At 38.4% G+C, this 27,514-nt stretch overlaps 1 protein-coding gene across 1 annotated transcript in view; it reads right to left on the reverse strand.

The window, feature by feature from the left end:
* The window catches only part of Tmprss11f (transmembrane serine protease 11F), a 73,495-nt gene that overhangs the window by 14,943 nt on the left and 31,038 nt on the right, over nt 1-27,514 (reverse strand). Inside the window, exons 3-6 of the mRNA XM_063240510.1 lie at nt 22,525-22,676; nt 15,992-16,110; nt 1,758-1,825; nt 1-164 (exon numbers count right to left, since the gene is read on the reverse strand). Of these exons, the coding sequence (XP_063096580.1) occupies nt 1-164; nt 1,758-1,825; nt 15,992-16,110; nt 22,525-22,676 (503 nt within the window). The remainder of the gene's footprint in view (nt 165-1,757; nt 1,826-15,991; nt 16,111-22,524; nt 22,677-27,514) is intronic.

The following is a 27,514-nucleotide window of genomic DNA, read 5'->3' on the forward strand; positions in this document are numbered from 1 at the left end:
GTGTGAGTTTAAGTGATGGCCTACTTATAGTAAAAAGCAACTGCCTGGTCTTCAGACTTTGGTATAAAGTCCTTTCCACCTTCCTCCTGATTCGCTCCACACTGTCAGTGGACGGGTACCGAAACATGAGCACCATGAGAACGTTCACGCCGTGTTCATCTGGACTTGAGGGCAAAACACAGGCAAACAATGCCATTTCTCTACTCACAAACTCTTTACCTCTTAGGACTCAGTACATTTAATGAAACACATGGATGATATGCGTGCACACAAGACTTTAAAACCACCAGTTGATGAAGGAATTGGAATGGATGTAAAATGATCTGGAGGAGTTAGAAGCCCTGGGGGAGTAAAGGCAACATGCTAGAAATGCTGGTGAGATACAGGCCTGGAAAAATCATCTTCTGCGTTTCCTTGGCTCATAGTTCAGAGGGTTTTGTAGAAGGAGATGTTCATAAATTCAGGCTTGACATGCACTCAAAGGATTTGCTTCTTAAGTCTTTGAGTAACAGTTGTTCTCAAGGTCATTATTTCTCAGTGATGTGTGAAACACTTGTTTACCAAACCCAGTCTCATTTGCCTGGTGGGCACAGAGCTAGATTGCATTTCTACCTTCTTTTCAAGTCTCCACTCATTCTTTAATGAACTGTGACCAGTGAGATGGGAGCAGAAATGACGTGTCCCATTTCTAGCTCTGGCCCTTGAGACACTTCCCACGGCAGTTTCCAGGCTCTTGCTCATGCTTTGCCTGTCAGCCAGAAGCAGGAAGTTCAGCGGGTGATTTCACTCGCAGTACCCATCACTGCCTACTGCTTGGCCCCCACTTCTGACCCTCTGAATAAGTCCTGAACCAAGGATGTAAAATACACTTTGTTTGTATGAAAGTGCTGCCATGATCAGCTGATAATTGAGCCACTAGGGAAAACAGTTTATAGACAAAAATAATTTAAATAATGATTCAAATATATACTATTTTGTGATGTGTACTCATGGAAAGCCTGTAATGGCCTTTCAAGGTTAATTTAGTTTGAAAGACAGGTGGAAAAAAAGAAGAGAAGAAGAAAGAGAAAAGGAGAAATAGGAAAAAAAAGAATAAAAAATGTGAAAAAGAAAGAAGGGCAAGAGAGAAAAAAGGCATGGACTCCTTCATCATTTAACAACTCACATATATTCACCTTACCAACAAGAAGGGAAGAAGATTTGTGTATATTTGTACTAATTTTGTTATTACATATATATGATATGGATAATGTATAGCATATATATATATGCATTCAGCATGGATTCTAGTAATTAAATTTAGTATCAGATAATAATACCATGCTTAATTTATTAAGAAATTAAACCTCTCAGCAAAGCATTAAAATAAAGACACGTAAAAATAATAACAAAATGCACTGACTTCTAAAGAAAAAGTCACCATGGAAAGCCATAAACTGATGGTTGTATAAGCTTAAAATTAAAAAAAAACATTAAAAAGGCATAATTTCTGCCTAAAGGGTAGGATGATGTTAGCAGCACCATCTGTACCGTTCCTGCATCTTTCCTCTCTGGTTGACACTTTCCTGTCATGCAACACTTTCTGTCTCATCTCCCCACTGTGAGTGACAAATGGTTAGACAGCATGACCTCTGTTACTTAAGATCTCTGAAATATCTGTTTCTGCACACGTTTTTGCAGGGCACTTGATCAATCATAGTGATTACATGCCTCACCATAATGTAGTTAGTTTGAAGTTGCGGACTCGGTTTACGTACCTTAATCTGATGACATGAGATTTGATGAATCGACCTCCTCCAGAAGAGTGTCGAAATATCCTAGACATCTGTTTAAAAAATACATATGTATATCAGTCTTAATGAAAATATTAACTAATCACTAACTCATCTAGGAACATAGGCAAAGACAAGCTTTTAAGTTAATTGCCACCACCTCCACAGTGATGGCAGTAAACCAGAGTTCCAGTCCTTAAGAACTGACAAACCTCAAGACACTTATGCAATCTTTCTATACCTTTGGAAGAGGGGATAGTAAGAATCTCTGCCTCATGTTGTTGATTGAAGAATAAGATGATTATGTCACCTTTCACACCTTCCCCAGCATCTGGCAAATTATTTATGATGTTATTTTTAATCATCATCAAGTGAGCGTGTGCTCATTTTAAGGCAGCATCCTTAATTTTACAAAAATACCACCCTGATATCCAATCAAAAGATAAGCAGGTTTGTTAACTTCGAAAATGACAGTGCCATTTCTGAGTCGCACGCTGTGCCATGTACTGACATCTGCCTTGTTCCTCTGACACTCTCTGACTTGTTAGTAGTCTCTAGGACATTTAGGATTTCGTCTTTGGTACTAGGATGGGCCATGCATCTCACAACAACTCGTGCCATCAGCATTGCTTCCCGCAGTTTTCTGATCTGATCCTTGAAAGGATTCTGAGTGTTTATGGAACTGAACGTGGTCATGGGTTTCCTGAAGGGCTCTGATCTCCTAACAGGGGCTCAGTTGACTGTTAAGCCAAAAGTACTAGACTGAGCACGGGAAGTCAGAAATTACAAGTGTGGGCCCCGTGTCCGTTTACATGAAGGTCAGTTCTTCAGGAAGGGGGAACATTGCCTCCTACGCCAAGGTTCCTCCCTCTGCCTGTCTCCCCTAAACCAGTAACAGCACCAAGTAGATTTTACCTCCGTCCACTGCTCTTGCTATGAAAGGGAAGAAATTCCTATTTTGTATCTTCCCAGAGATTCCTTCATAATGCTAGAAAGTAGTGCTATCTCCGAAATAAAGATCTGGGCACATTACACTCCCCTGCAGCCCAGTGCCCTCAGTGAGCATCACAGGCTTGTGCCTCAGGTGGCCCTTGCTGTGCCCTTACCCTCAAACTCACAGTCACCTCTCTCTCTTTTTCCCCTTATTTTTTGAACACTTATATGGAGATATTCAAGGTACAACACACATACCAAGGTTAAGGAAAAGAACAGAGAAACAGAAACAAAGTAAAACAATACCAGCCATTATATTATATAGGAATATTAAGAAAGATATTTAATCTCTTGTTCTCAAAAGAAAAATATTTAGTATAAAAAAGCACATAAAAAGAATCTAATATAAAAAAGAATAAATAGTGCCGACAGCTGGAAAATCACACTTGCATATTAAGACATCAACACATGGAAGGATAAAATATGGGGTATTTATATACAATGAAGCATACTCTGTCACAAAAGGGATAAACTTCAGTCATTTGTAAAAAAATGATGTACCTCAAGACCACATTAAGAATGAAATAAAAGACAGATAACAGAAAAAAAGAGGGGAAAAAGGTATTATATTCCAGTGTGGAGAATATATTTTAAAGTGTCCTTGAGTCAGGCATGGTGGTGTGTACTCCTGTAATCCCAGCATTCAAGGAGCTGAAACAGGAGGATTGCTGCAAGTATAAGGCCAACCTGAGTTATATCGTGAATTCAACGCTAGCCTGAACTACACAGGGAGACCCTGTCTCAAAATAAATAAGTAAATAAAAGCAAAAAAGGCAAAAGTACACTTTGCCTTACAATTCAGTACAATTGTCTTATGTAGTTCATGTGTTCTTTGATCAGTTTGACTGGTTTCAATCTGTATATATGATAATTAGCTATAGAATGTCTTAAAAGAGAAATAAATGAGTCTGATGCTGGAAAAAAATCCAGGGAGCTTGGAGGGAGAAAAAGAGGAATTGGAGTGTGTTATATACATATACCAATCCTCTACAGTGAATGTAATTATTAAGGATTGCAAACATGTACAAATAAAAGTAAATAAAATTTTAAAAAATCATGATAGAATTAATCAAGAAAAGTTTATTTAAAGTTATCCCTTTCCTTTTCTTTATTTCCATTAGGATAGCACAGCTTCTCAAAGTAACATTAACAAAAATATCTCTAGTATGCTCTTTTCCCATAATTGAGAGGTTATGGCCAAGTGCCAGTCTCTTTTCATGATTATTTCTAGTTTGTAGGCAGGTGGTTAATTTTTCTGTTTTATTCCTAGTATCATTATTATTTCTCCTGAAAAGATACTGCAGCAGCCAAAGTCATTCCATAGTAGGAAATCACTTGTCAAAACATCCTATCACGAGCACCTCGGATGGAGTATTTTCCTTGGGTCTGGCTCTCTGGTCTGATCCCACTAGGCAAGTCTTCCCCCTGCTTCCTTCCCTGTCTGGGGCAGGTTGATTCTGTGGAGGTAAGTGTGGTCTCTCTACTTCCTTTTGGCCCAACTTTAACTTGTGCCCACTCAAAGTCTATCCCAGTTTATCTACAAGATATATGCCAAATAGGGAAGAACTGAAAGAAAACACAACTATGAATTCATATCAGAAATACTTGTCCCAAGTTTAGCAGGAAACACCAGAGATCCTCTCAGTAACCAACGGCACTCATTCATGATCGTACTCATCTTTTCCTCTACCTCTCAGGACTCCACCACAGATGTATGTGAACACATTTAAAGTATGAAAAGGAGCAAAATTAGGGAATACTAGGCTCACAAGGCAAGTAACATTTTTGTCAGTGGTGATTACTCAGGCAGCTACATCCCCATGGTCTGCAGCTGGAACAGGAATGTTGCTGTAAGATCAGGGATCAAAATCATCGTGGAAACTTGGGTCACCCTCTCACAGTTTCATAGTCTTGTTTTAAATCAGGAGAGCGAGTCCAGCAGAGATAAATGAATAAAGAGAATGCTGCACCTCCACACAATGGAGTGCTCTTCTGCCTCAAAGAAGGATATATTTGAGGCATTCGTTGGGATGGATGCATCTTGAGATCACACTGTTATGTGAAATAAATCAGAGACACACACACACTTACATATCACACAAGCTTAAATTTCTCTGATATGAGAACTGCAAAGTAAAAGAACAAAATAAAAGGAAATTACAGGAATAGATCGCTTGCAAACAGGAAGGGGACCAGAAGGTGAAGGGAGGACAAAGTGAGGGAATACGGGGACATAAGGAGGACTAAACTGTGCTGTGTCTGTGTGCCAGCTCCTCGGGATGGATGCAAACATGTGCTAAAAAGAACAAAAATCAAGAGAGCAAGAGAACGCTCACAGCAGTGATGGGGATGGCCCGCTATGAGAGGAAGTCTCCTTTTGATATGATCACCGCAGGGTGAATGGAGGTTCTTGCCTCTGAAAGACAGAGACACTAGCGTGTTTCAAACCCCAGGAAAGTCCACAGCTGAGGCTGCAAGCATAACTGTACCCAGCAGGGCTCTGTTTGAGTGTCCACAGCCTATTGCTGGCGCTGTGCTGAGGCAGGGTCTCCCATGGCAGCCTGACTAGCGCATGGCCAGCTCCCAAGTGAGGGGGTGGTGGTGGTAGCATCCATGGACCTGGGGTGCAGGTGAGTCCTAATCAACCATCAACCTACTGAACCTTCCTGATAGCCTAGGGAGGACCCAGGGCCCAAGTGAGGCTTCCCACAACACCCGAGTCGGGAGGGTACGTTCTGGGGAGTCTCAGATTTACTCAGTCACAGTGATTGCTCTCTGCTGACCACACTAGGCTACTCTGACCTCTAATGTTACACCCTCACTTCCCTTTTCCTATAGTATACATTTTGTCCCCAGAAGCTTCCTTCAGTGACAGCTTTGCTTTCCTTGAGATGCTCCAGTGACAACTAAGTCATCCAATTTACCCTCCTGAAAGTTCACTATTCCTGTACTTGGGCCACCACGGCACACAGTTCCATCCTAGTCATCGCCCCGTGGTCCTGTGGTATATACGACAGTCTCCAGATCCCGAGCTCTGGTCTGGACTAGTCGTTACATGGCCAGTAAGTGCATGAAACACTAAGGACTGATTTAAGAAGAAGCGGTTCAGTGGAGGGACAGAAATGATACCACACTGTTAAGCAAGTATAAATCCTCCAAGCAGGAGCGGGGAGACCTCTGGGCAACCCCACTTGAGTGACTGTTTTACAGGCTTGATTAAGTTCTGAGTAACCCAGGATTTCACTGTGCTTCTCTGGCCTCATTTTATTTCCACCTTTTGAAGAACAGAGAAAAATGCAAATTTCAGTGTCTCCAGCACCTAAGATAAATATCTATCAAATTTTGAATTGTCTTTATGTGACATTTTGGGGAAGGATCAAGAGCCTATCACATCACAGTATAAGAAAATGCCAAGAATCTACTTAAACTGAAATGGGACAGTGTCCCCTGTGACCTTTATTAAAACATATACAGTTGGGTACAGTATGAAGTTAGTATGACTGTTAGTAACAGCTCGTGTGTGTTCAGTCTATGCTGTGTAGAAGGCATTGGACGGATCTCTTTGAGTAAACCTCTCACTGATGTAGGAGAAATCAAGACTCAGGATGTTTAAACTGGCCCAAGGCAGTGCAGGAGGTGATGGGTCTACGATTTGAACCCAGGGAATCCTGTGTTGATTACATTAAGTGACACCGACAACGCTCAGTTACTTACATGATGGACAGAAATTCAGAGATTTTTAGGGGGATGGTAAAAGAAATACTATTCAGTGACACTTAAAGCACATCAAGGAAGACATAATTCAAGACCACTGCTGTAAGTAGCTACCACTCATGGCCACACATGGATGAGTGATTGAAGTCAACTCCTGAATGAAGCAAGGGCAAGGTGGGGCTTATGGATGAAGAATGGGGGTGTTAATTGATAATTACTAAAGAAATAGCAAGGGCAGGGGCGATTCCACATGAATCCACCTACCAGGATTCTTGCTGGACAGGGCAAGATGACCAGACACCTTCTGGGGGGTGGCAAAGAATGAAGACATCAGACAGACGATGATAGGATACCAAAAATGTGGGGTTCTTGCTAAACTGACTTAGCAGGGCTCTTAGCTAATGCAGGGTTTTGTGAAGAACCCCACAAATAGGCTAGCAGAAGCCTGACTAAAGTTTGGCTTTGGACTTTTTTTAATGGGTAGGACTGTCCTGGGGGAAGCAGTCCTTAACAGAGAATCTCTCTTTTCTGCTGCAAGTTTTATAAGGGCTGTGAGAACTCTCTCTCCTTAGACAGCTAACCATGGCTTCAATCATTTTCTGGAAGATGAATTTATATTGATTTTTTTCTAGCAGAAATGCTATATACACTATGATGTTTAGTCCAATCTCAGTTTGTGGCTCAAACCTGAGAATTTTATTACTAATTATTGCATTTTTAGAAATACAGTATCTAAGCAGATGATGAAAGTATTCATTCCGTTTAAAATTAGATCCTGTTCTATTTCTTGGTTTTATTCCAGTGACCCTGCTGCCCGCCAGCTGACTGTTTTGAGCGCTTTCCTCTGGCTTCACACTGCTTTTAGATTAAATCCTCCAGAATGGTCAGTAGTTACTGGCAAAGCCTGAGGGAAATGCTTTTCAGGGTCCACCCAAAAAATTAGGACAGCTGAGTCTTATAGATCTCCTGCTGCTGTTAGGGCAATGTGAATCAAGGACAAACACACCAAGAAAATGGATTCTGTCCTCCTTCCCTCCCACGAAAAGACTTCTGTTAACTCACAGGGATTTTCTACACATTTTAGTCACTCGAATCATGCACTTTGATAATTATACGAGGTAAAGTAGCAGTTCCCATATTGTCAACCTCATTATTATCTAAGATTTCATTTTGTGTTCTTTTCATAATGTTATACACTCCTGGGAGGAAAGTATAGTGCTGGCTGGCCTTGGACTGTGGATAGCCTTGTATGAAGTATGTGGACAACAATATTTTCATTAAAGATGAATTCTCTGTTCATGGGTAATCTTAGCTGACATGGTTTAAAAAATACTGCTTTCTGTTTCCCCTCATGACTCATTATGTACATTCTCTTCCTCTTTTGTCATTTATTCATTTATTCAACACAGGTAGGATTGTCCCAGGATTAACCACTGTGACAGACTGCATGAAGAGTACTGAACAAAAAATTCTAAGCCCTCAAATCTTATAGTAGAGACATATACCGTAACAGCTAAAAAGACATTCATCACTGAAGGCCACTGGAACAGTAAAATAACAGAGAATAGCTAGGGACTGGGCTCTGCAGGGTTCCCTGAGCAGATGATGTTTTGGTGAGAACTGAAGAAAAAAGCATAAGAAATAAGGGTCATGGGGCAACTTCCAGGTGGAAGAATGGAAATGTTGAAGGGCCCAGAAGAGGCTAAGAGCAGGTTCCAGGAGCAAGCAGGACAGTGTTTAAATCTGAGCGGTGACAGCCAGAGCACGCTGGTGCTTGGAGGCTTGGTGAGGCCCTTGGATATTTATTCTAAATATAGTTGGTAGTGATTTATGAAATCTTAAACAAAGAAATACAAATGTATTTGCAAAATATCATTTTTTCTCTTTTTTTGAGGCAGGATTTAACTAAGTAGTTGAGGCCGACCTTGAATTCACTGTGTAGCCTAGACTGGCCTTGAATTTACTGTAATTCTCTTGCCTCAGCCTCCAGAGTGCTTGGATTACAGGTGTGCATTAGTATACTCAGCTCGAAAGGACATTCTGACTGCTGTGTAGCTAGGATATTAGAGGGGTTCGGAAGCGGAAGCAGGGATAACTATGATTGCCTACCTGAGGGATGATACCACTGGGTCCAGAATGAAAATAATAAACACGATGCAGAAACACAACTTATGGATGGATTAGACATAAGAATGAGGGAAATATAGATAAATAGGTGAACAATATTATTATAGACAGCTAAGGTACATGGAAATATTTCAGTCAGCTCGAAAGGGCTGTCTCTCAAGAGAGGCAATACAAAGATGACAACACAGTGCCCCTGTGGCCTGAGGTGCCACTGCTGGAGACGAGGCCTCAAGATAAAGACAGAATGGCCAGATCTACAGGCATCCCCAAGGGACAAGATGGGTGGTAACACTTGGTTCAATAAAGTCTAGATAGACATTGGTCAGCTTGGGGAATGACCAAGTGCTCTAGACCCATCCTTTCCTGAGAAGTTCTCTGTTCTTTCTATGCACACAAACAGACATATGGCCTGCTTCTCCACTGGTGAAGACTGCCTTGTCATCTTATTGGTGGATGGTAATGAGTCCTACACTGTACTCACCTCATGACTTTGCTCTATAACATTCCCTCCAGAAAGTAAGTTCATCGACATACTTAGGTCACTGCCTATTTCTCAGGAGCTCTCACTAAATATTTCCTATTCTTATCTTCTGTTGTTCCTTAGAATTCATTCTTCAGTTTGAGGGAACATGAGCTCAGCGTATGTGACTTCTAGCAGGATGGGAGTTATAATATTTCCCCTATATCATTGGGAGGTCTGATATCATTCCTATACTAGCATCATCTGCTGAGCAGGGAAAAAATGGGAAAGGAAGCAGTTTCCAAGAATGGGACACACATGTGAAAATTTTGAGAGCTTCAAGTGGAAATGTCAAATGCAACACTGAATGTACCAAGAGGCATCAGAGGAAGTCTCACACTTTGCTCTCCATATCACACATGGGGAGCACAATTGTGTTCTCCAGGCTACCATGTTAGATAAGCAGAGATGGACATAGGCTCCAGCTTTGTCCAACCAGATAGTATATTTGATTCTTCAGACATTTCCTTAAGGATAGTTATGGAAAATTCTCTCTTCCTGCTTCAGTCACTAACCTAGAAAATTGGTAATATACTGTAAATTGTAACGATCATATTTGCCACCTGAGGAATTTACAAAAAGGAAGAAAAAAGCCTGAGGACATGGTTTGATTGCCTGAATTCAGCCATATCTGAGGCAAATGAATCTCTAGGTTTTCCCAGGTCTTCCTGTGTATTTTTGTCTATGTGTTTCCAATTTCTTTGCTAGTTGGGTTTCTATTATTTGCTGTCAAACTAGGTTAATGTGAGAATACAGGACATTATATAGTGTACTGAGCAACAACAATAAAAAAGAGAAGCAAAACCTGGATCACACCCTGGATGATCCAGAGCCCCAGGCGAATGTGGTGTTTATCAAGTTGTGTATTGAGAAAACACACATTTCCTTCTTTAGCGATAAGAATCTAGTTTCACTTACATGATGATGAGGTGTGATGAAAGGAGAATTGCAGCCTGTTTCTTCTCTGCCTATGCTGCATTCAGTGGATGTTTGTGCCGACCCCCCCCCACCCGCCCCGTTTTCTAGATTGGCTGATAACAGCTCACACCTGCACTTCTCCAGAGGCTTGCCCTGGTCTGACTTGTGTACCTCACCTGCCCGGGGACATCTGGGTACTCTGTTTACAATAAGATGAACAGCCCAGTCCAATCCTCTCTATCCAGAACTTCCCGGTAATGAGTGTAGGCTGCAGGTCTGCACAGGTCAAGCTGAGGTTGCACTTTTGAAGCTGGATCTCGGTTTAGTCTCTTTCTTTGCTCTTTCCTGCCATTTCTGCTTCCTTACAACTTTTTTTCTGAAAGTTCTTGGTTAATAAATCACTGAATCAAGAACCTTTAATGATAGATAGAGCTCAGATTGCCATTCAATACATTTATTCCAGTGTCTTTACGGTTTTGGAAACTGTCATTACATATTCCCCATTTTCAGGTGAGGGTTAGCTGGTAGCTATGGAAACATTCACTGAACTGTGATGATAGAAATAAAATCAGAAAAATTAGGAAAGGCAAAGAAACAGAACAAAAAATAAATAAAAGTAACATTTATGTCACTAAGGGAATTTTTGCATCACAAATGTTATTCCCTTAAAATAAAAAAAAAGAAGATGGGAAAAAAAAGATGGTCCTTCAAAATATCTTACAGTTTTAGAACACAAAGGCACACAGAAAGGATTTCAGTGGACTCTCTTGTGAAGCAAGCAAACCCTGTATTTAGAAGAAAAGATGAAGGCCTCATTGAGTTTTATTAAGATCAACAGGGAAACTGACTAAAAGCAGTTTTTGTCTCTCATCAAAAGCATTCTGTGCCCTCATAGGTAAATTCTAGAGTTAGGATAATTAAGAAGATGAGGAGGGAAAAGCTAGCTAGAACTGAGAGAGGCACCAGGCAACATAATTACCAGGAAAGCCTGCCTTCCTCACCCAACTGACCATATGAGGGTGATCAGACAGTCCCCTAAAGACTCTTATTTAATAGGTAAGGCATGTGCATGAGCACGCACACACACACTCCTACACATATGCACATCTGTACATTATATTGCACCAGATACACACATGCATCCATGTCCTCTTTACTTAACCATTAAGTAAGCTGCCAATGAATATTTTTTAAAAATATTGCCAAATTGAAAAAGACATCTGAAAATGGAAAGATATCCCCTGTTCCTACATAGGCAAAACTAATACAGTCAAAGTGATCATACTTCCAAAATTGACACAGATTTAATGGAATCCCAGTCAAAACACCAAGAACATGATTCACAGAACTGGATAAAAAAAATCCCCAAACTCATAGAATAAAGAGACTCAGAATAGTAAAAGCAATCATGGGTGACAAAATCAAAGCTGGAGATATCAAAATCCCAAACTTGAAGTTATATTACAAAGTTTATAGGGGTGAAAATTACATGATCCTGGCACAAAAGCAAACATGTCATCAATGGAACAGAAACAACCTCAGGCATATTCAACTATTTGATCTGTGACAAAAAGTACAAAACAAAGAATGGAGGAAAAACAGCCTCTTGAATAAATGGTGCTGGGAAAACTGGCTCTCCACAGGCAGGAAACCTAATGTAAATTAAACATCAAATTTCAGTCTTACCCCAGAAAGGCCATCATCAAGAAATTAAATAGTATCAAATGCTTGCAAGGCTTTGGGGTAAAAGGAACCCTTTTATATTGTTTGTTGGAATGTAAACTAGCACAATCTCTATAGAAATCAGTATGGAGATTCCTCAAAAGATTAAAAATAGAAGTTCTATTTGACTTAGCCATTCTTCCTTGAGGTACCTTCTCAAAAAACTTAAAGACACCATATTTCAGGTATATGTCATATTCATGTTTATGGAAGCACAGTCATCATAGCTACATCTTGTTAGTGGCCTCCATGTCCATCAGCAGATGAATGGATCAAGAAAGTGTGGGATTTACACAGAATGGAGTACTACTGTGCTATAAAGATAAACTTGAATCATTTGGAGGAAAATGAATGCATTTTGCAACTCTGATGTTAAGTGAGATAAATGAGACACACAAGCTTAAATAGAGCATGGTTTCACCTATATGAGAAACCCCAAATATAAACAAAGAACAAAATAAAAGACAGAATGAAATCAGGAGCTAGATCTTTCTCAAATGGAAGGGGATCAAGAGATGGAAGGGGACAGGGAGGAAGTAAGGAATGAGAATGTGTCATGTACATTTGCCAACTCATGCAAGGACTGTAAGCATTAGCACCAAAAAATGAAGCAGTGAACCAGGGAAAACCATTCAGGGAGGGCTCAGAATGAAACTTCAGACGTGTGGACCTGCACACTAGCTGTCCCTCCAATCATAAATGGTGATCAAATAACAACTGCCTGAAAACCATACCACAGCCCCTAAATAAGTGAGTACCACTGCAAAGAGCTGAGGTAAAGATAAGGCTTTTAAGAAAAATAATTTAAAGGTTTATTGAAATACATCAAATAAATTCTAAATAAATGAAGATATCACTTATTTCTACACCAGCCTCTAGATTTCATGTAAGTTAAATCCAAACCCCAATATGAAGAAATATCTTTGTTCATGTGTTCCTTTTCATATAAAAAAGGACCAGTATAGCTGAAGTGCAGTTGAAGAATATGATAATCCTCGGGGTTTTCTGTGGAATGGTGAGATCATCTCTCTTATTCCAGGAATCTAGGAAAGTGAACTTATTTTTCAAAAAATATTTGGAGATGTAGTTATGTGAAGGAAAATCCTTATAGATTATTTGGAAAGGCTTGGAGCTCAATGATAAGGCCCTCATCAGAGTAGAATAACAGAGAAGAAGGCTGAGTTAAGCAGGAAATGATGCATCAGAGCCTTGACTTAATGCAGCAGTAAAGAACTGTTAAAGTGGCCACAAGCTAGACTATGCTAGGAAGAATCCTTCCCTAGAGCCTTTGATTTCATATTTCTGATTTTTAGAACAGCAAGGTAATACATTTTTGCTGTTATAGCACCCACTTTGTGGTAACTTCTGTGGCAGCTGGAACAAACCAATGTAATAAGTACCAACGCTTCCTATCAAGCTTTAGTGGCTAAAGTTTGTGGTAGGCATTGACATATGAAAACATAAAAGTTGGCCAAGAACAGAAGGAGAGTCTGGCAACATCTCCATTCACATAAGAAGATGGCATTTAGGATCAGCTGGGAATGACTGACTATCCAATGGCAGTGCTAAAAACAAAACAAAACACATACAAACCCTGCTTTATATATAGAAATTGAAATGAAGTTGAATCTCTAAGTTGGGATTTAGCTCAGCGGCATAAGCGCCTGCCTTGCAAGCAGGCAGTTGTGAGTTTGATACCCAGTACCAATAAAAAAAAAGGAAAAAGACAAAAAAAATCACATGCAAATATCAACTCCATATAAGTGTTATGTATAAAAATCAAAACCAGGAATTTTCTGAAAGATCAGACAGCATTTATTATAGAAACACAAAAGACACTGATACGAAAAGAATGACATCCCCCTTTTTCCCATCTTTTTGAGACAGGGTTTTGCTGTGCAGTTCAGGCTGGCTTTGAGCTCAAAACAATCCTCCTGCCTCAGCCTCCCAAATGCTGGTATTACAGGCATGTGCTATCATACACGGCTAAGAAAGATACTTCTAACTACTTTAAAATTCAACCAAATTTACTATCAAATGAAAAGGTAATGACAAGTAGACATATTAAGTACATGTAATGGATAGAGGATTCATTTCCAGGAAAATGTTTCTAATACAGAGAAAAATGTAAAAGAAATGACCAAAAAAACGTAAGAATTTATAAAAGGCAAACTACAAATGATTACCATTGTTGGGCACATTAATAATCAGTGATGTGCAAATCAAATTTATGAGAGTCTATCAGGCATACTCCTGACACAGTAATGCAGAAAAGTCAAACCAATACATTTTTAGGAGGACTTAGACTATCATGAACTCTCTTGTGATCTTCTAGTAGTGTTACAAGTATTCATAAACACTTTGGAAAACATGTGGTCAAAACCAGCTTGAGTCAGAGCTTGGCCTGTGCGTCATGGAAGCCATGTTAGCTTAACCCCTGGGACGCTCTAGCAGGTGAGCTAGGAAACAGGCAAGTTTGTCCCTTCGCCATAAAAGGTGCAGACAGATGTTTGCCAACCACAAAATGAGTTAAGACAGCAGTGTGTCTCCATTACAGTAGCCTACACAGAGATGAAACTGACTGAACTCTAGTTGTATGTAATACAATGGAAAAATCCTTGAGCCATAATGCAGAGTGAAAAAAGAAGTTGTAGGGGCAAGGAATCATAGGCAGAAAAAGGATAAAATAGAATCTCTTTAAGCTTTATTAAAGAAATTAATAGGAAATCTTACTAAAGGTACTCTTTGCCTCTGCAGTTAGACTCCAGTAATTCAAATAACAAAGGTAAAGAAAGAGAGATCAGACCTGGGGAAGGTGACAGGTGACAGTTCATGGAAGAATTTATCAAGAAGAGTTGACACGCAAAACAGGGATGTCTCCAGGAACATGAAAGTCCAGGCACCCCAGCCTGCCTTACCGGACAGAATTCACAGGAGACAAGGGCAGCTGCCCAGGGACTCTTAGTTTGTAAAAGACATAGGTGTGTGTGTGTGTGTGTGTGTGTGTGCACATAAGCGCATATGTAGGCGTATATGCATATTCACACTTGAGCCTCACTGCACCATACACACACATGTCCCTTGACTTAATTTGTAACACTAAGCTGCCCTTAGTGAGGCTCCCCTCCCGTACTTCCCCACCACAAGAAGGCAGAAAGGAGTCAAATGACCAGAAACAACGCAGGCAAAAATGCCCAGGTTAGAATCAAAGATACCCAGAGGACCAATCAGATGATGCCCACAAGGCGGGTGGGAAACAACACTAGTCCTAAGTAGAAGGAGCCAGGGACAAGGACATGTGGGCATGCACATTTACAGTGCCCCCTGCTCTTCAGAGCAGCTGTCTGCCATCGCTTTTTCCTGCCATTTTCCAAATAAACCACCTTCCTTTATTTCAAACCCTACCTCTTTAATTCATTAGTGGAGTTGAGAGTTTATGATCCTGTAGCTGAGTGTTCCAGCAGGGCAGTGGCATGGCATGGCATGGTGGATGCCCCTCCCGCAGTCATGAGAAAGCCACAGAAGAATATAATATGATCCCACTTACATAAAATTGAAAAGAAGCAAAATTGTGCAACATAATCCATAGGGAAATATATATGAGTGATAAAACTGCAATGAATGATTAAATGAAATTCAAAATATTTTTAACCTCTGAGAAAGAAAGAGGAAAGAATACAGCTTAAATTAGGTGGCAGCGCCTTGGGTACTCATAATTAATCTTATAAATGAACAAAAAAAATTAAATACCAAGGAGCATCACTGTGAAATTTCAAAAACTGAACAGAGAAGTAGGAAAGATTTGAGAGAGAAACTTAGCCACCTAGGAAGAAGCAAGTTCTCATCAGTCACACTGAGCAAAGTAATAAAAATGAATGCCTTAAATTTCTTAGAAAAAAAATGATTCTCAATTTAAAGTTTTTCCATCCAAACTATCAGTTGAGTGAAACACAGAACAAAGGAATTTGCCACATGACATAATATAGGAAATTTACCTTCCATGCACTTGTTGTTAGGTATTTGAGGACATAAATCAACATACACATGAAAAAAATTCGGATTTGTGTAGCAGTGGATCCACACATGGAGCACACTGCTCTAGCCAGGTCTACCTCTGTGAAGTGTGCCTAGAGTCCAGCGGTGGACACTACTGCCTAAAATGTCCATGTTCAAAGTGCTGCAGATAAGTATATTGAGACAGGTTTACGTTTTCTAGTGAGCTTACCATTTTTTCAATTTGATAACTTTTTTCTGTAAATTCTCTTGAGGATTTCAATCCATAATTTTCTCTGTATTTGATGTTTGTGACTTTAAAAGAGGCAAGGTAATAGAATGATTTATCATCTGAAAGGTAAAATAAATGAAAGATCCATAATTAAGTGTAATCAGTTATTTGTTCCCAAGCATGCTGGATAGGGTATTTACTACAGAAACTATTATAGACACTTTAAAAATATTTTGTAATTCCATCATTCCAGTCAACCAAAAAAAATTCAGGTTCCAGAGAATATTTACTAAATATGATACATATATATGTTTTTCTAGATTACACATATGTATATAAATGTTTTCATAGAATTGGACATACAGTATACAAAGGAAGTGAATACTGAAAGCAATTGGTAAGCATCATGCAAAATGATCTATTTTCTAAAAAGCTTATTAACATAGATAGATCACATATACACTGTAATATGATGCTGTAATGAAAATGTTTGAGTTTTTTCTGTACCTCTACTAAGCTTACTTAAATAGATGTCTTTATGCAGTGTTTCAAGTTTGTTTTTTCTATATTCACTTTTTTAGCACTGCTATCTACTCCGAACCTATCACTAAAACAGCTATTGTTAAGGACAACAGTTAGAGCACCTACTGCGTCCCTTTTTTATGGTTTTTTCTTTGTCTTAGTTCGTACTTTGTCCCCAAGAACAATCTCAGTCTCAAGCATGTTCTTAGAAACTCCAGCTTTAGTTTTATGAAGAAATCTAGATTTTTTCCTTCATCTCTGAACATTTATTTAACAATGTAGTTTTGTTTTTACCCTTAATCTTGTTTTCCAAGGCTTACGTTCTTATCCTTCCAATATCCACAGTATTTCCAATCCTTTAGTTCTTCTGCTTCTTGCACTTGCATCTTTATGAACAGTTGTACCATCAACATGCTATACCAAGCTTTAGTTTCATCTTCATTTCTAAGGCCCAGTGAAGTTTTTAGTCTTTAAATCGTATTGGTGCAACCCATTTGATTGTTCCAAATCTTTTCCGTTGTTCACAGAGCCTGTATCTACAATTCAGGCCCTTATTAACTAACTGTTGTTTATCTAAAGCAAAATTATATTTAAAAAAAAAACCTCCCCACTTTTAAAAAATTCATCCTCTTCACAAATACCACTAGTGATCCAGTTCATGTCCTCACTGTTTGCAAAACATAACAGCTTTCTAACAAGCATCTTTTCCTGTGATCTGATTTTCTCCTAATCCATCTACCACAGTGCCCTCTAATGCGAATTTGATAGCATTAACTTTCCAATGGAAGCATTATCATTTTTCACTTAAAATAAGAAGCTAACAATGTATCAGAGATAACTCCTATAGTTTATATTCCTTTTGTTGTTTTGGTTGTTTCTATTTTTTAGAATACTGCTTAATGCTTTTTGGTGGATGAGTAGATAAATGAATCAATATTCACTAACAGACACTAGGCTCTGTCTTTTCAGGATGTACATTCATAGTTTGCATCATTAAATGTATGGACTCAAGTTACTTTTCAATGTACATCTAAATATTTGACAAGATTTCATAATTGAAGTTCTATTTAAAAAAGACTAAAATTAAGATTGTTCAGAGTGACAGAGGCATTTTTTCATTATCACATATACATGCCAGTATTCTTTTTAATCATTCCTAGTTGTGTATAAACAACTGTTAGAATGAAGGAAAAGGAAAAGTGACTTTAATACACACTTAGTTGCTCTCAGAAGGCCTAAAATTGTTATAGATGATATAAGAATTATATTATTCACTTCACAATGTCTAGTGGTCCAAAGATCATTGGCCTTACCCTCCTCCTCACCCCACTCCTTGCTACACAGACCTAGGGGTCAGCAGGATCATTGGTCACCCTCCCCCCACCCAAAAGACACAGCAGCCCATGGACAACTAGTGACCCTTCCACCACCTATAGAACCTTGGTGGGCTGGTGGGAGCATCAGCAGCCCCTCACCCACACAGAGGATCTCAGTGGGCTTGCAACAGTGTAGTGAGTTTTCTCCTCAAATAACGGACGGACGTCAATGGGTAAACAAGAGCAGTAGTGAACTCTCTCCCCTGCTGTGGAACCTTGACAAGTCTGCGAAGAGTGTGGATGAGTCCTTTCTCCATACAGAGAACAGCAGATGGATTGAGGAGAGTGCTAACAAGACCTCCCAAAACCCAGGGGAAATCCAAAGAGCTTATGAGACAGCAGTGACACAGTGAGGTCCCAGCTGAGGTCTACATTATTGCCAGATGAACCTCATAGCCTGGAACAGCCTGAAGCCATAGTCACAATAAAAACTAAGGACTGACTTCCATCAATACCCCTAGGCTAGTCAGTCTAGGAAGAATATAGGACTCACCCAACTGGCCCTGCAGGAGGAATTCAGGTGACTGGCCCCTCTCCCTCATTGTGGGACCCTGAAATTGGACAAACATCAACCACACAGTAGGACCCTAAGACACACATGATGGACAGTTGAGACTAGTGGAAATGAAAAGACCAAAATATTAGCCCAAGAGGTGAAAATGACAAAATGACAAAGCAAAATGCAATCTCAAATGTCCAGTCCATCAGGAACAAGCACAAGAGACACTGAAATAGAGGACATTAGAAGTCATGCACTTAAAATTTCTGAAAAGATAGCAATAAAATAAAGAAATAAATCTGTGAGGCTATAGAGGAAATCAGATTAGAAACAATTTTCCACATAAAGAAGGAAATGACAACCTTAATAAAGGAGTTGCTCAGCATAGCTAAAGAAGATGAAGGAAACCTTGAATAAACAATATAGAAAAGAAGTAGAATGCATGAAACAAATTCAAAGAGATATCCAGGAAATAAAAAATTCTATTGAAAGATGGTGAAAACTTTTGAATGAAGCTGAGGATAGAATTTCAGACTTTGAGGACAGCATCACAGCTAGCTATCATGAAACTAAAGAACTTTTAAAAATAACAAGTCAGCATGAAATGATAATTCAACAGCTTCCAGAGAAACAGAATCAAATAAGATTAATAGGCATCAATGAAGATGCAGGAGTCAGCGCAAATGGCATTGGTAAACTACTCTCAGAAGTAATAGAAAATTTCCCAAACATGGGAAAAGAGTCAGATATACAGATCACTGAGCCATATAGAATGCCAAAGAATCATAATCAAAATAAATCTACACCTGGACATATAATAATTAAGATCCAGTAACTCAACATAAAAAATATAAAAAGCTGTTAGAGAAAAGACACAACTCACCTGTCAAGGAAAGCCTATTAGAATCACGGTAGACTTCTCAGCACACTCAAGTCAAGAAAAGCTTGGAGTGAAGTGTTTCAAGCCCTGAAAGAAAATAACTTTCAACTTGGATTGATGTACCCTGAAAAAATTCCTTTCAAAATTAATGGAGATAGAAGATACATCCATGACAAAGAACAACTGAAGAAATTCATGTCCACTAAACCAACCATAGAAAGAGTACTGAAAGACATACTAAATAGGTGTAAAAATGATCACAATTTGCAGAACAACAACAGAAAAAAACCACGAGGCAGGGCAAGGAATTAAACAAGGGGGAAAGTAGGAAACCAACAACAGGAAAATGCCATGACAGTGTTGAGCCAGCATGTATCGGTTATATCCATCAATGTAAGTGACCTCCAATCACCAATTAAAAGAAACAAAATGAATCAATAAACAGGATCCAACAATACACTGTACATAGGAAACACATCTGACTAAAAAGGAAACTCATAGACTAAAAGTCAAAGGATGAAAAGCAATACTCCAAGCAGCAGGAACCCAGAAAAAAGCAGGAGTAGCTATTCCATTTGCAGATAATGTGAACGTCAAACAAAAAATGATCGAGATAAAGAAGTTACTTGTTAGGAGAATAATTCAAGAGGAAGAGCTAACAATCATAAATATATATGCACCAAATACAGGAGTACCCAACTATATAGGACAAATACTAAGAGACTTGAAAAATCAAGTACACAATAACATAATTGTAACAAAGTGACTTAATACCCTTTGTCACAAAAAGACAGATCAACTAGGCAAAAAGCTGGCAAAGAAATACCAGAACTGAATCAAACCTGTAAACAAATGGGCTTCATAGACGTTTACAGAATATTTCACTCAACCACATCAGAATACCTATTCTTCTCAGTTGCACATGGAACATTCTCTAAAATAGACCATATATTGGCCCATAGAAAATTCTGAAGTAAATGCAAAGGGATTGAAATTATCCCATGCATATTATCTGACCACAGTGCACTGAAATTGGAAATTTATAGCAAAAGAAACTGTAAAACCTACAAAAAACATATGGAAACTAAATAACAATCTCTTGATCAACAAATGGGTTTCAGGTGAAGTTAAAGAAGAAATTAAACAATACCTACAATTCATGAAAATTCAGATACAACATACTGAAACGTGTGGGACGATATGAAAGTGATCCTAAGAGGGAAAAATATAGCAATGAACTGTCACATCAGGAAAACAGAATGAGGCCAAATAAACAACCTAATGCTACCTAATGCAACCTACTGTTCATGTTTCTAGAAAAAGAACATCGAATCAAGCCAAAAGCTCATAGAATAGAAGACATTATAAAGATCAGAGCAGAAATTAATACAATTGGGACTAAGAAAACAATGCAAAGAATTAATAAATCAAAGAGCTGGTTGTTTGAGAGAGCAAACAAAATTGATAAACCTCTATCCAATCTTATCAAGAACAAAGAAAAAACTCAAATTTGCCCAATAAGGAATGAAAAGAATGGAATTACTACAGATCTTATGGAAATTCAGAAATTTATGAACACCTAATTTGAAAATCTTTACTCACATAAGGTGGAAAACACAAAGGAAATGGACAGATTTCTAGAAATGAATGAATTACCAAAGCTGAAACAAGAAGATACAATTGTGAACATCCCAATATCAGCTACTGAAATTGAAATGTGATTAAAACTTACCAACAAAGAAAGGCTCAAGTCCTGATGGATTTACAGCTGAATTCTATAAGAAATTTAGAGAAGATTTAACACCAATACTCCTCAAACTATTCAATAAATTGAAAGGGAAGCAATTTTTCCTGACTTACTCCTGGAGGCAAGTATTACTCTGATATCAAAACCAGAGAAAGACCCAACTAAAAAAAGAGAACTATAGACCAATCTCCCTAATGAACACAGATGCAAAAATCCTCAATAAAATATTGGCAAACAGGATGCAGCAAATCATCAAGAAAATTATACATCATGACTAAGTGGGATTTATCCCAGGAATGCAGGGATGGTTTAGCATACACAAATCAATAAATTTAAAATACCACATCAACAGAGTTAAAGACAAAAATCACAAGTCCTTCTCAATAGCTTTTGATAAAGTCAAACACTTGTTCATGATAAAGGAAAAGCTTTTGATAAAGTCGAGCACTTGTTCATGATAAACTCTCTACAGAAACTTGGAATAGATTGTATCTACCTCAATCTGATAAAAGCCATCTATAACAAACCAACAGTCAACATTATACCAAATGGACAAAACGGGAAAGCTTTACCTCTAAAATTAGGTACAAGACAAAGATGTCCACTATCATCACTGCTATTCAACATAGTTCTCAAAACATTAGCCAGAGCAATTAGACAAAAGAGAGAAATAAGAATAGGAAAGGAAGAAGTTACATTATCATTATTTTAGATGATGTGATACTCTACATAGAAAACTCTATCAAAAGACTACTAGAGTTAACAAGCAAATTCATCAGTGTAGCTAGATACAAAGTTAATAGTCAAAAATCAGTAACATTCCTGTACACAAACAACAAACTCATTGAGAGAGAAATTATGAAAATGACACCTTTCACAATAGCACCAAAACAATGAAAACTTAGGAATCAACCTAACAAGAGATGTTAACAACCTATACATTGAAAACTATAGTACTCTAGAAACAGCGGTTGAAGAGGATGCCAGGAAATGGTAAGATATTCCTTGCTCTTGGTTAGGAAGAACCAACATTGTGAGAGTGACCATACTCCCAAAACTGTTATACAGATTTAACCCAATTCTGCGCAAAGTGCCCTTAACCTTACACATCTAGAGAAAACATTTTTAAAATTCATTTGGAAACAGGTAATTTTTAAATATCCTGAGTGTTTCTTGAGGAAACTGATTAATATGTTCATTCTGAGAAATATATAGTAAGCTCATCACACAGTGTGATTCACCTTATCTTAAAGATAATTTTTTAATTCCTTCCTTCTTAATACATATTTTCTCACATGCATCTGCCAATGAAATGTATATTTCAAGGTTTCTTGAGTGGAAATATGTAACAGAGTTCACTGTAGGAATGACCTATAATTAATTCAACACCAACAAAACATTAGTAATTAAAATGTTACTATTATGCAAATGTCCCATTTTGGTACCACAGAATTTGAAATGCTAATTAATGAAGTACTTAGGCAACAGAAATATGTTGTGGGTACTTACCTTCAACAACAAAATGAGTAACAATACCAATTGCAATTCCTATGATTGCTACAATTGCCAAGGTAAAAAGAGCGAGCCTGATAGGGTCCCAAAATTGCTGTCTTCTTTGATATGCAACTCGTGGATATTCAGCTTCTGAAAATTCAACTGGTCTGTGACAGAAAAATAAAGAAGACAGTAAGATACCAAAAATCAACCTATTCTGACTCTACTTTATATCCATTTGCTGTAAATTTATGAAAACTTTATTATTATAATTAATTGATTTTTTTTAAAGAAAAGGTCTTGCTATAGATAGCATATAGAGAGCTTTACTACAGTCCAGACTTCCTTGAACTCACTATGTAGACCAGGTTGCCTCAATCTCATGGTTATTCTGCTATCTCAATCTTGTGGGTGTTGGGATTACAGGCATGCACAATTATGCCTGGATGAAATACTTTATATTGCTAAACAACACTGGGGTATTTAAATTCAGAAAAGAATTCTATGTTTTAATTTGTACATCCTCCCTAAACATCATAATTACAGTACAAGTTTCAGTTAAAATTCTATCAATATTTATATTGAAGTGACAATATTTTCCCATTGCATTTTTGTCTGCCATGCTGGCAACTTGAAATGTTGGTAGTGAAATAAAGACTTACTCTTAAAAATTTTGTAGAAGTTTCAGTTCTTAGCAACAAGGTTACATAATATTCTCATCAGTTTTACTTGGTTAAACAGAAAAGATTTTAATATGAGTGCTTTATAAAATAACTTTAATGGGTTTTTTTTGAAGTAGTAATATTACCTTTGATGATCAAACCATAGTTCTTCGCAATATATTAGCACCTTCCAGAGAAATCCAGCTGGTGAATGATATTTGATAAAACTGCAGTACTTGTAGTTCCTGTCATCTCCACTCAACTCTTACTGTCGCCACTGGTACATCACCTCCTCTACTCAGGATATCTTACTTTATTTGATCATCTTTCCTCAACTGTGAAGTTGTCACTTTTCACTCTATTTTATGAATTTCTCAGTAAGATTCAGTATATTTTTAGATATTTTATGAGTGTGACGTTTCATAAAATTGCACATGCTTTAGATTTTACTTAATAAATATGTACTGTAAATTTCAATAAATGAAGTGATGGAAAATCATTAAAACAGTGACCCCATATTAAAACAGTGTTTCAGAAACTGTTTTAAGTCCCAAGAAATATGAAGATTTTGAGACACCGAAAAATTTACACTAGATGCCTCAAAGACTTTGTGCAGGGAGGTGCAAGACAGCCAGAACTTTAATTACAGATGTTTATTAAAATCTTCCCACCTAAATGTGCCTTGTCTTCCTTCAATTGCTATAAAAAAGGCCCCGTTTCTCTTTGTTTCGTACAATGGTCTTTTCACCATGCTACCTCAGAACAAATTACTATGTACCTGCTAATCTTTCAAACAGAGAGTATAAAATTTAAAAAATGAACATTTAGGCTTTCATTCAACGGGCTCATAGTAGAGTAAAAAGACAAAATAATAATACACTGTCCTCATAAAGTAATAGATGTACCATGTACATTGGTAAGGGAACATGGAGAACCGAATAATAAGTTATTTGGGAAAGAAACAGAGTTCAGAAAAAGATTTCTCAGAAAATGTAAGAGACAAGCAGGACCTTGAAGGATAAGGATGTTTTCCCGACACATAATGCTGGGAAAATACATCTCATCCTTTTATCCTTAGCCTGCAATTCCCACAACTTATTATCAAGGAAGAACACATTTTAAAACAATAATAAGACCACAGTCTTTATTAAGAAGTCAAAGAGAACTCACCAATAGTATTGTTTCACTACAATTCATAAGCATTATTGGTAAAACTGACAAAAAGAAATCTACAAATATTGAACATAAATTGAGAAAAAAATTAAGACAGATGGTTTTAGTAGTTTGAGTGGTCTGTGGACATACTGGAAAGCAGGCATCAGAAATACTGGTGACCATGTGCAGGGCAAGGAAGGAGCTGAAGGACATCACTGAGAGGTTTCATAAAAAAGCTGTAAGCTCTTATCGTTTGTTTTGGGTCAACCTGGAATTTCTGCCCCTGATGTCCTGCCCTCCTTGTGCTACAGCATAAGAATACAAAGTATTGTTCTTGCATCACCCACAGTACTTCTGGGCAATTCTTCTGATAGAGCACATGCACACAGTTGGTAACCCCAGGACCCAAGCTGCTACAAGCTACTTTTGCTACAGGCCAGCAGTCCTTGTATCTCCCCATCTTTGAGGCTGTGCTGTCATTCTATCACAAAAAGGCTGCAAATCGGAGCCCTGAACAGACTCAGAATGAGGGTCACACTGGCACCCACACCTCACAACAGCTTCTACTCCCAGTCATTCACAGTCCAGCATAGCAGAGAAGTTGCTCCTATAGCAGGGCGACTCTTAGAGCCTGAGGACTAGACTGCTGGGGAGGTCCCACCAGCAGCAGCCTCTGACCAGAACAATGCCATATTACTGTTGCCACAAACATCTGCAATACAGCTCACTGAGGCACTTGCAAACCGCAGCACTGGTGACAGCTGCAGAAACCCCACGGGGGCTGCACTCATCCCAAACAGAAGCAGAGACACCTATCCAGCTGACAACCTTAACCCAGGTATGTCTTTCATCATGCAAAGTATTCCACTGAATTGAAAGAAATAATGGACAAGATGCATAAATCAGGACTCATGAGACATGACAATAAGAGAAACACAGCACTTCCAAAAACACATAGTCACATTGCAGCAATAGACTGCAAAGAAAAAGAAATCCATGTAATGCTTGAACAGAAATTCAGAACGATGACCTTGCAGGAACCCAGTTGCTCCTACCCATGAGCCAGTGGAATCCGGAGAGGGAGTGATGGGAGATTAAGAAAAATTTAGACACACACTGAAAGGAAAGCTGGGACTGGGTGGGACCTTCCTGGTCTGATGGAGAGGCAGTGATAGCCCAGTACAGTATGCATGTCTATTTATACCCCATAAAGGGTGGAAGTGTGGGACGGAGTCAAAAGAACAAGGTCTCGGGTTTTGCTGAGAACACTGCAAGTGAAACGTTCTCAGAGCTACCTGTGCTGCAGCTAAAGGGAGGAACACCTCAGCCAGATTCCTCCTGGAACGGCCTTGCTCTGGGGCCAAGGAGTGTGTCAGCCTCTAGCTCAGCCTTGGCTCAATCTCTCCCCGTTCTCCCCTTTTCTATTTCTTATCAAAAGCAGTAAGTGGTCAATGACAGCTGGAAAAGCTGTGTTCAGGAAACTCTGCACAAGACCTTCTTCCTTGTGGAAGGTTTTTGTTTCCCTCTGTTCCCCAGGCATCCCCAGTGAAGTTTTTTCCCATGAAGGCCTTTTTTTTTCTCAAATCCTTTCCAGTCCAGCAGACATCTGGCCTTGGTGCTCCTCTGCTGGACTGGCTTTGCTCTACTCCCAAGGAGTTCAGATCTCTAGCTTATCGCAAACTTAGCTCAGTTGCTCCCCATACCCAGTGAGATATGGAGTTTATGGCTAGACAATCCAACAAATCAAAACACAACTCAGGTTTTTAATGAAAAATTCAACGAACAGATATCAAAACAACCAATTAGACAGAAATCATGGAGTTGAAAAATTCAGTGCATGCAATAAGTATGCAACTGTTGTGCTTAAAAACAAAGTAGATAAAATATTGTATAAGACAGAATTTTCTGGCTGGGGATTTAGCTCAGTGGCCTAAGTGCCTGCCTGGCAAGCACAAGGTCATGAGTTCAAACCCTCATACCAAAAAAGAAAAAAAAAGACAAAATTTTCTGTACTTAAACATAGATTTTTTTTGTTTACCCAGATTTTATTTGTTTACCTAGTAAACAAATAAAAGTGTGGAGGGGGAAGTAACTAACATTATTTCAGCTTTTAAAATTACATTACCATTGAAGTTATGATACGGAGACATTTTCATCTGGAGGTAAAATATACTTTGGATTTGATAAGAATTTCAAAGAAGAAACACAAATCAGACAACTACAGCAATGTTCCTGACTTTGTTCCAAAGTTATGCGAGGGCATGTTCTGTAAATATCATGATCATAAGTAACAGAGGAAGTATTAAAATGTGGTACAGTTGTGAAAAGCTGAGGGGGGGGATTTTATGCACATGTACGTCGTCAATATTAGCTTTCTACCAGCTAGACATGAGTAGTTTGGCAGACAATAAAAAAGGATGAAATTTCAGAGCATGGGCGAAAATTGTACCACATCTTCTTTTTTTACTAGAATGTGTAATATTTCTGAATGTGTGTGAATGTGGTGGGGAACATTAACCCTTATTGAATTTGATTTCCATGGTTGGCTATAATATTTATTTATTTATGATGTTTATCACTTATGACAGTTTTTTTGGTGTGGTACCAGGGATTGAACTCATGACCTTGTGCTTGTCAGGCAGGCACTTATGCCACTGAGCTAAATCCCCAGGCCCCCCTTATGACATTTCAAGAAATTAGTTTTAATAGTTTTGTGAACTTTCCAAAAATTTTTAATTTTTATCTTTATCTAGGTTTCTAGGCATGTGTAAGATCCATATCTTTTAAAGTTGATCTGAGAAATCACGATTACCATTTTATAAGCACTCACAAGCAAGCTTCTCCCGTCTTATCATATGAGAAATGTGCACTCCAGTTCTGACAGCAGCTATGTGAGCAGCTCTGTTTAGTAATTTAGTTTCTTCAAACAGATATGCATGGTTTCCATGTAAAACTTAAATTCCCTTCAAAAATCTATTAGGCTTTTTGAATTTTGCATATCCTACATTACTACACAAATTGTATGAGAATAAATTGTCTGAGAATGATCATGCTTTTCACCCGAAGAAGACTTGAAGTTGTCAGTCATATTCTTAGCCAACCCCAAAGAAGGAATTTACACACGTTCTGTAAACATGTTCTAATAAAAATAAAAAAGAGCTGAACAACTCGTTAAACTAATAAAATGA

Source organism: Cavia porcellus, unplaced genomic scaffold (genome assembly GCF_034190915.1).
Source record: "Cavia porcellus strain 051 isolate PalLab524CR breed Dunkin Hartley unplaced genomic scaffold, mCavPor4.1 scaffold_30, whole genome shotgun sequence".
Lineage (NCBI taxonomy): Eukaryota > Metazoa > Chordata > Mammalia > Rodentia > Caviidae > Cavia > Cavia porcellus.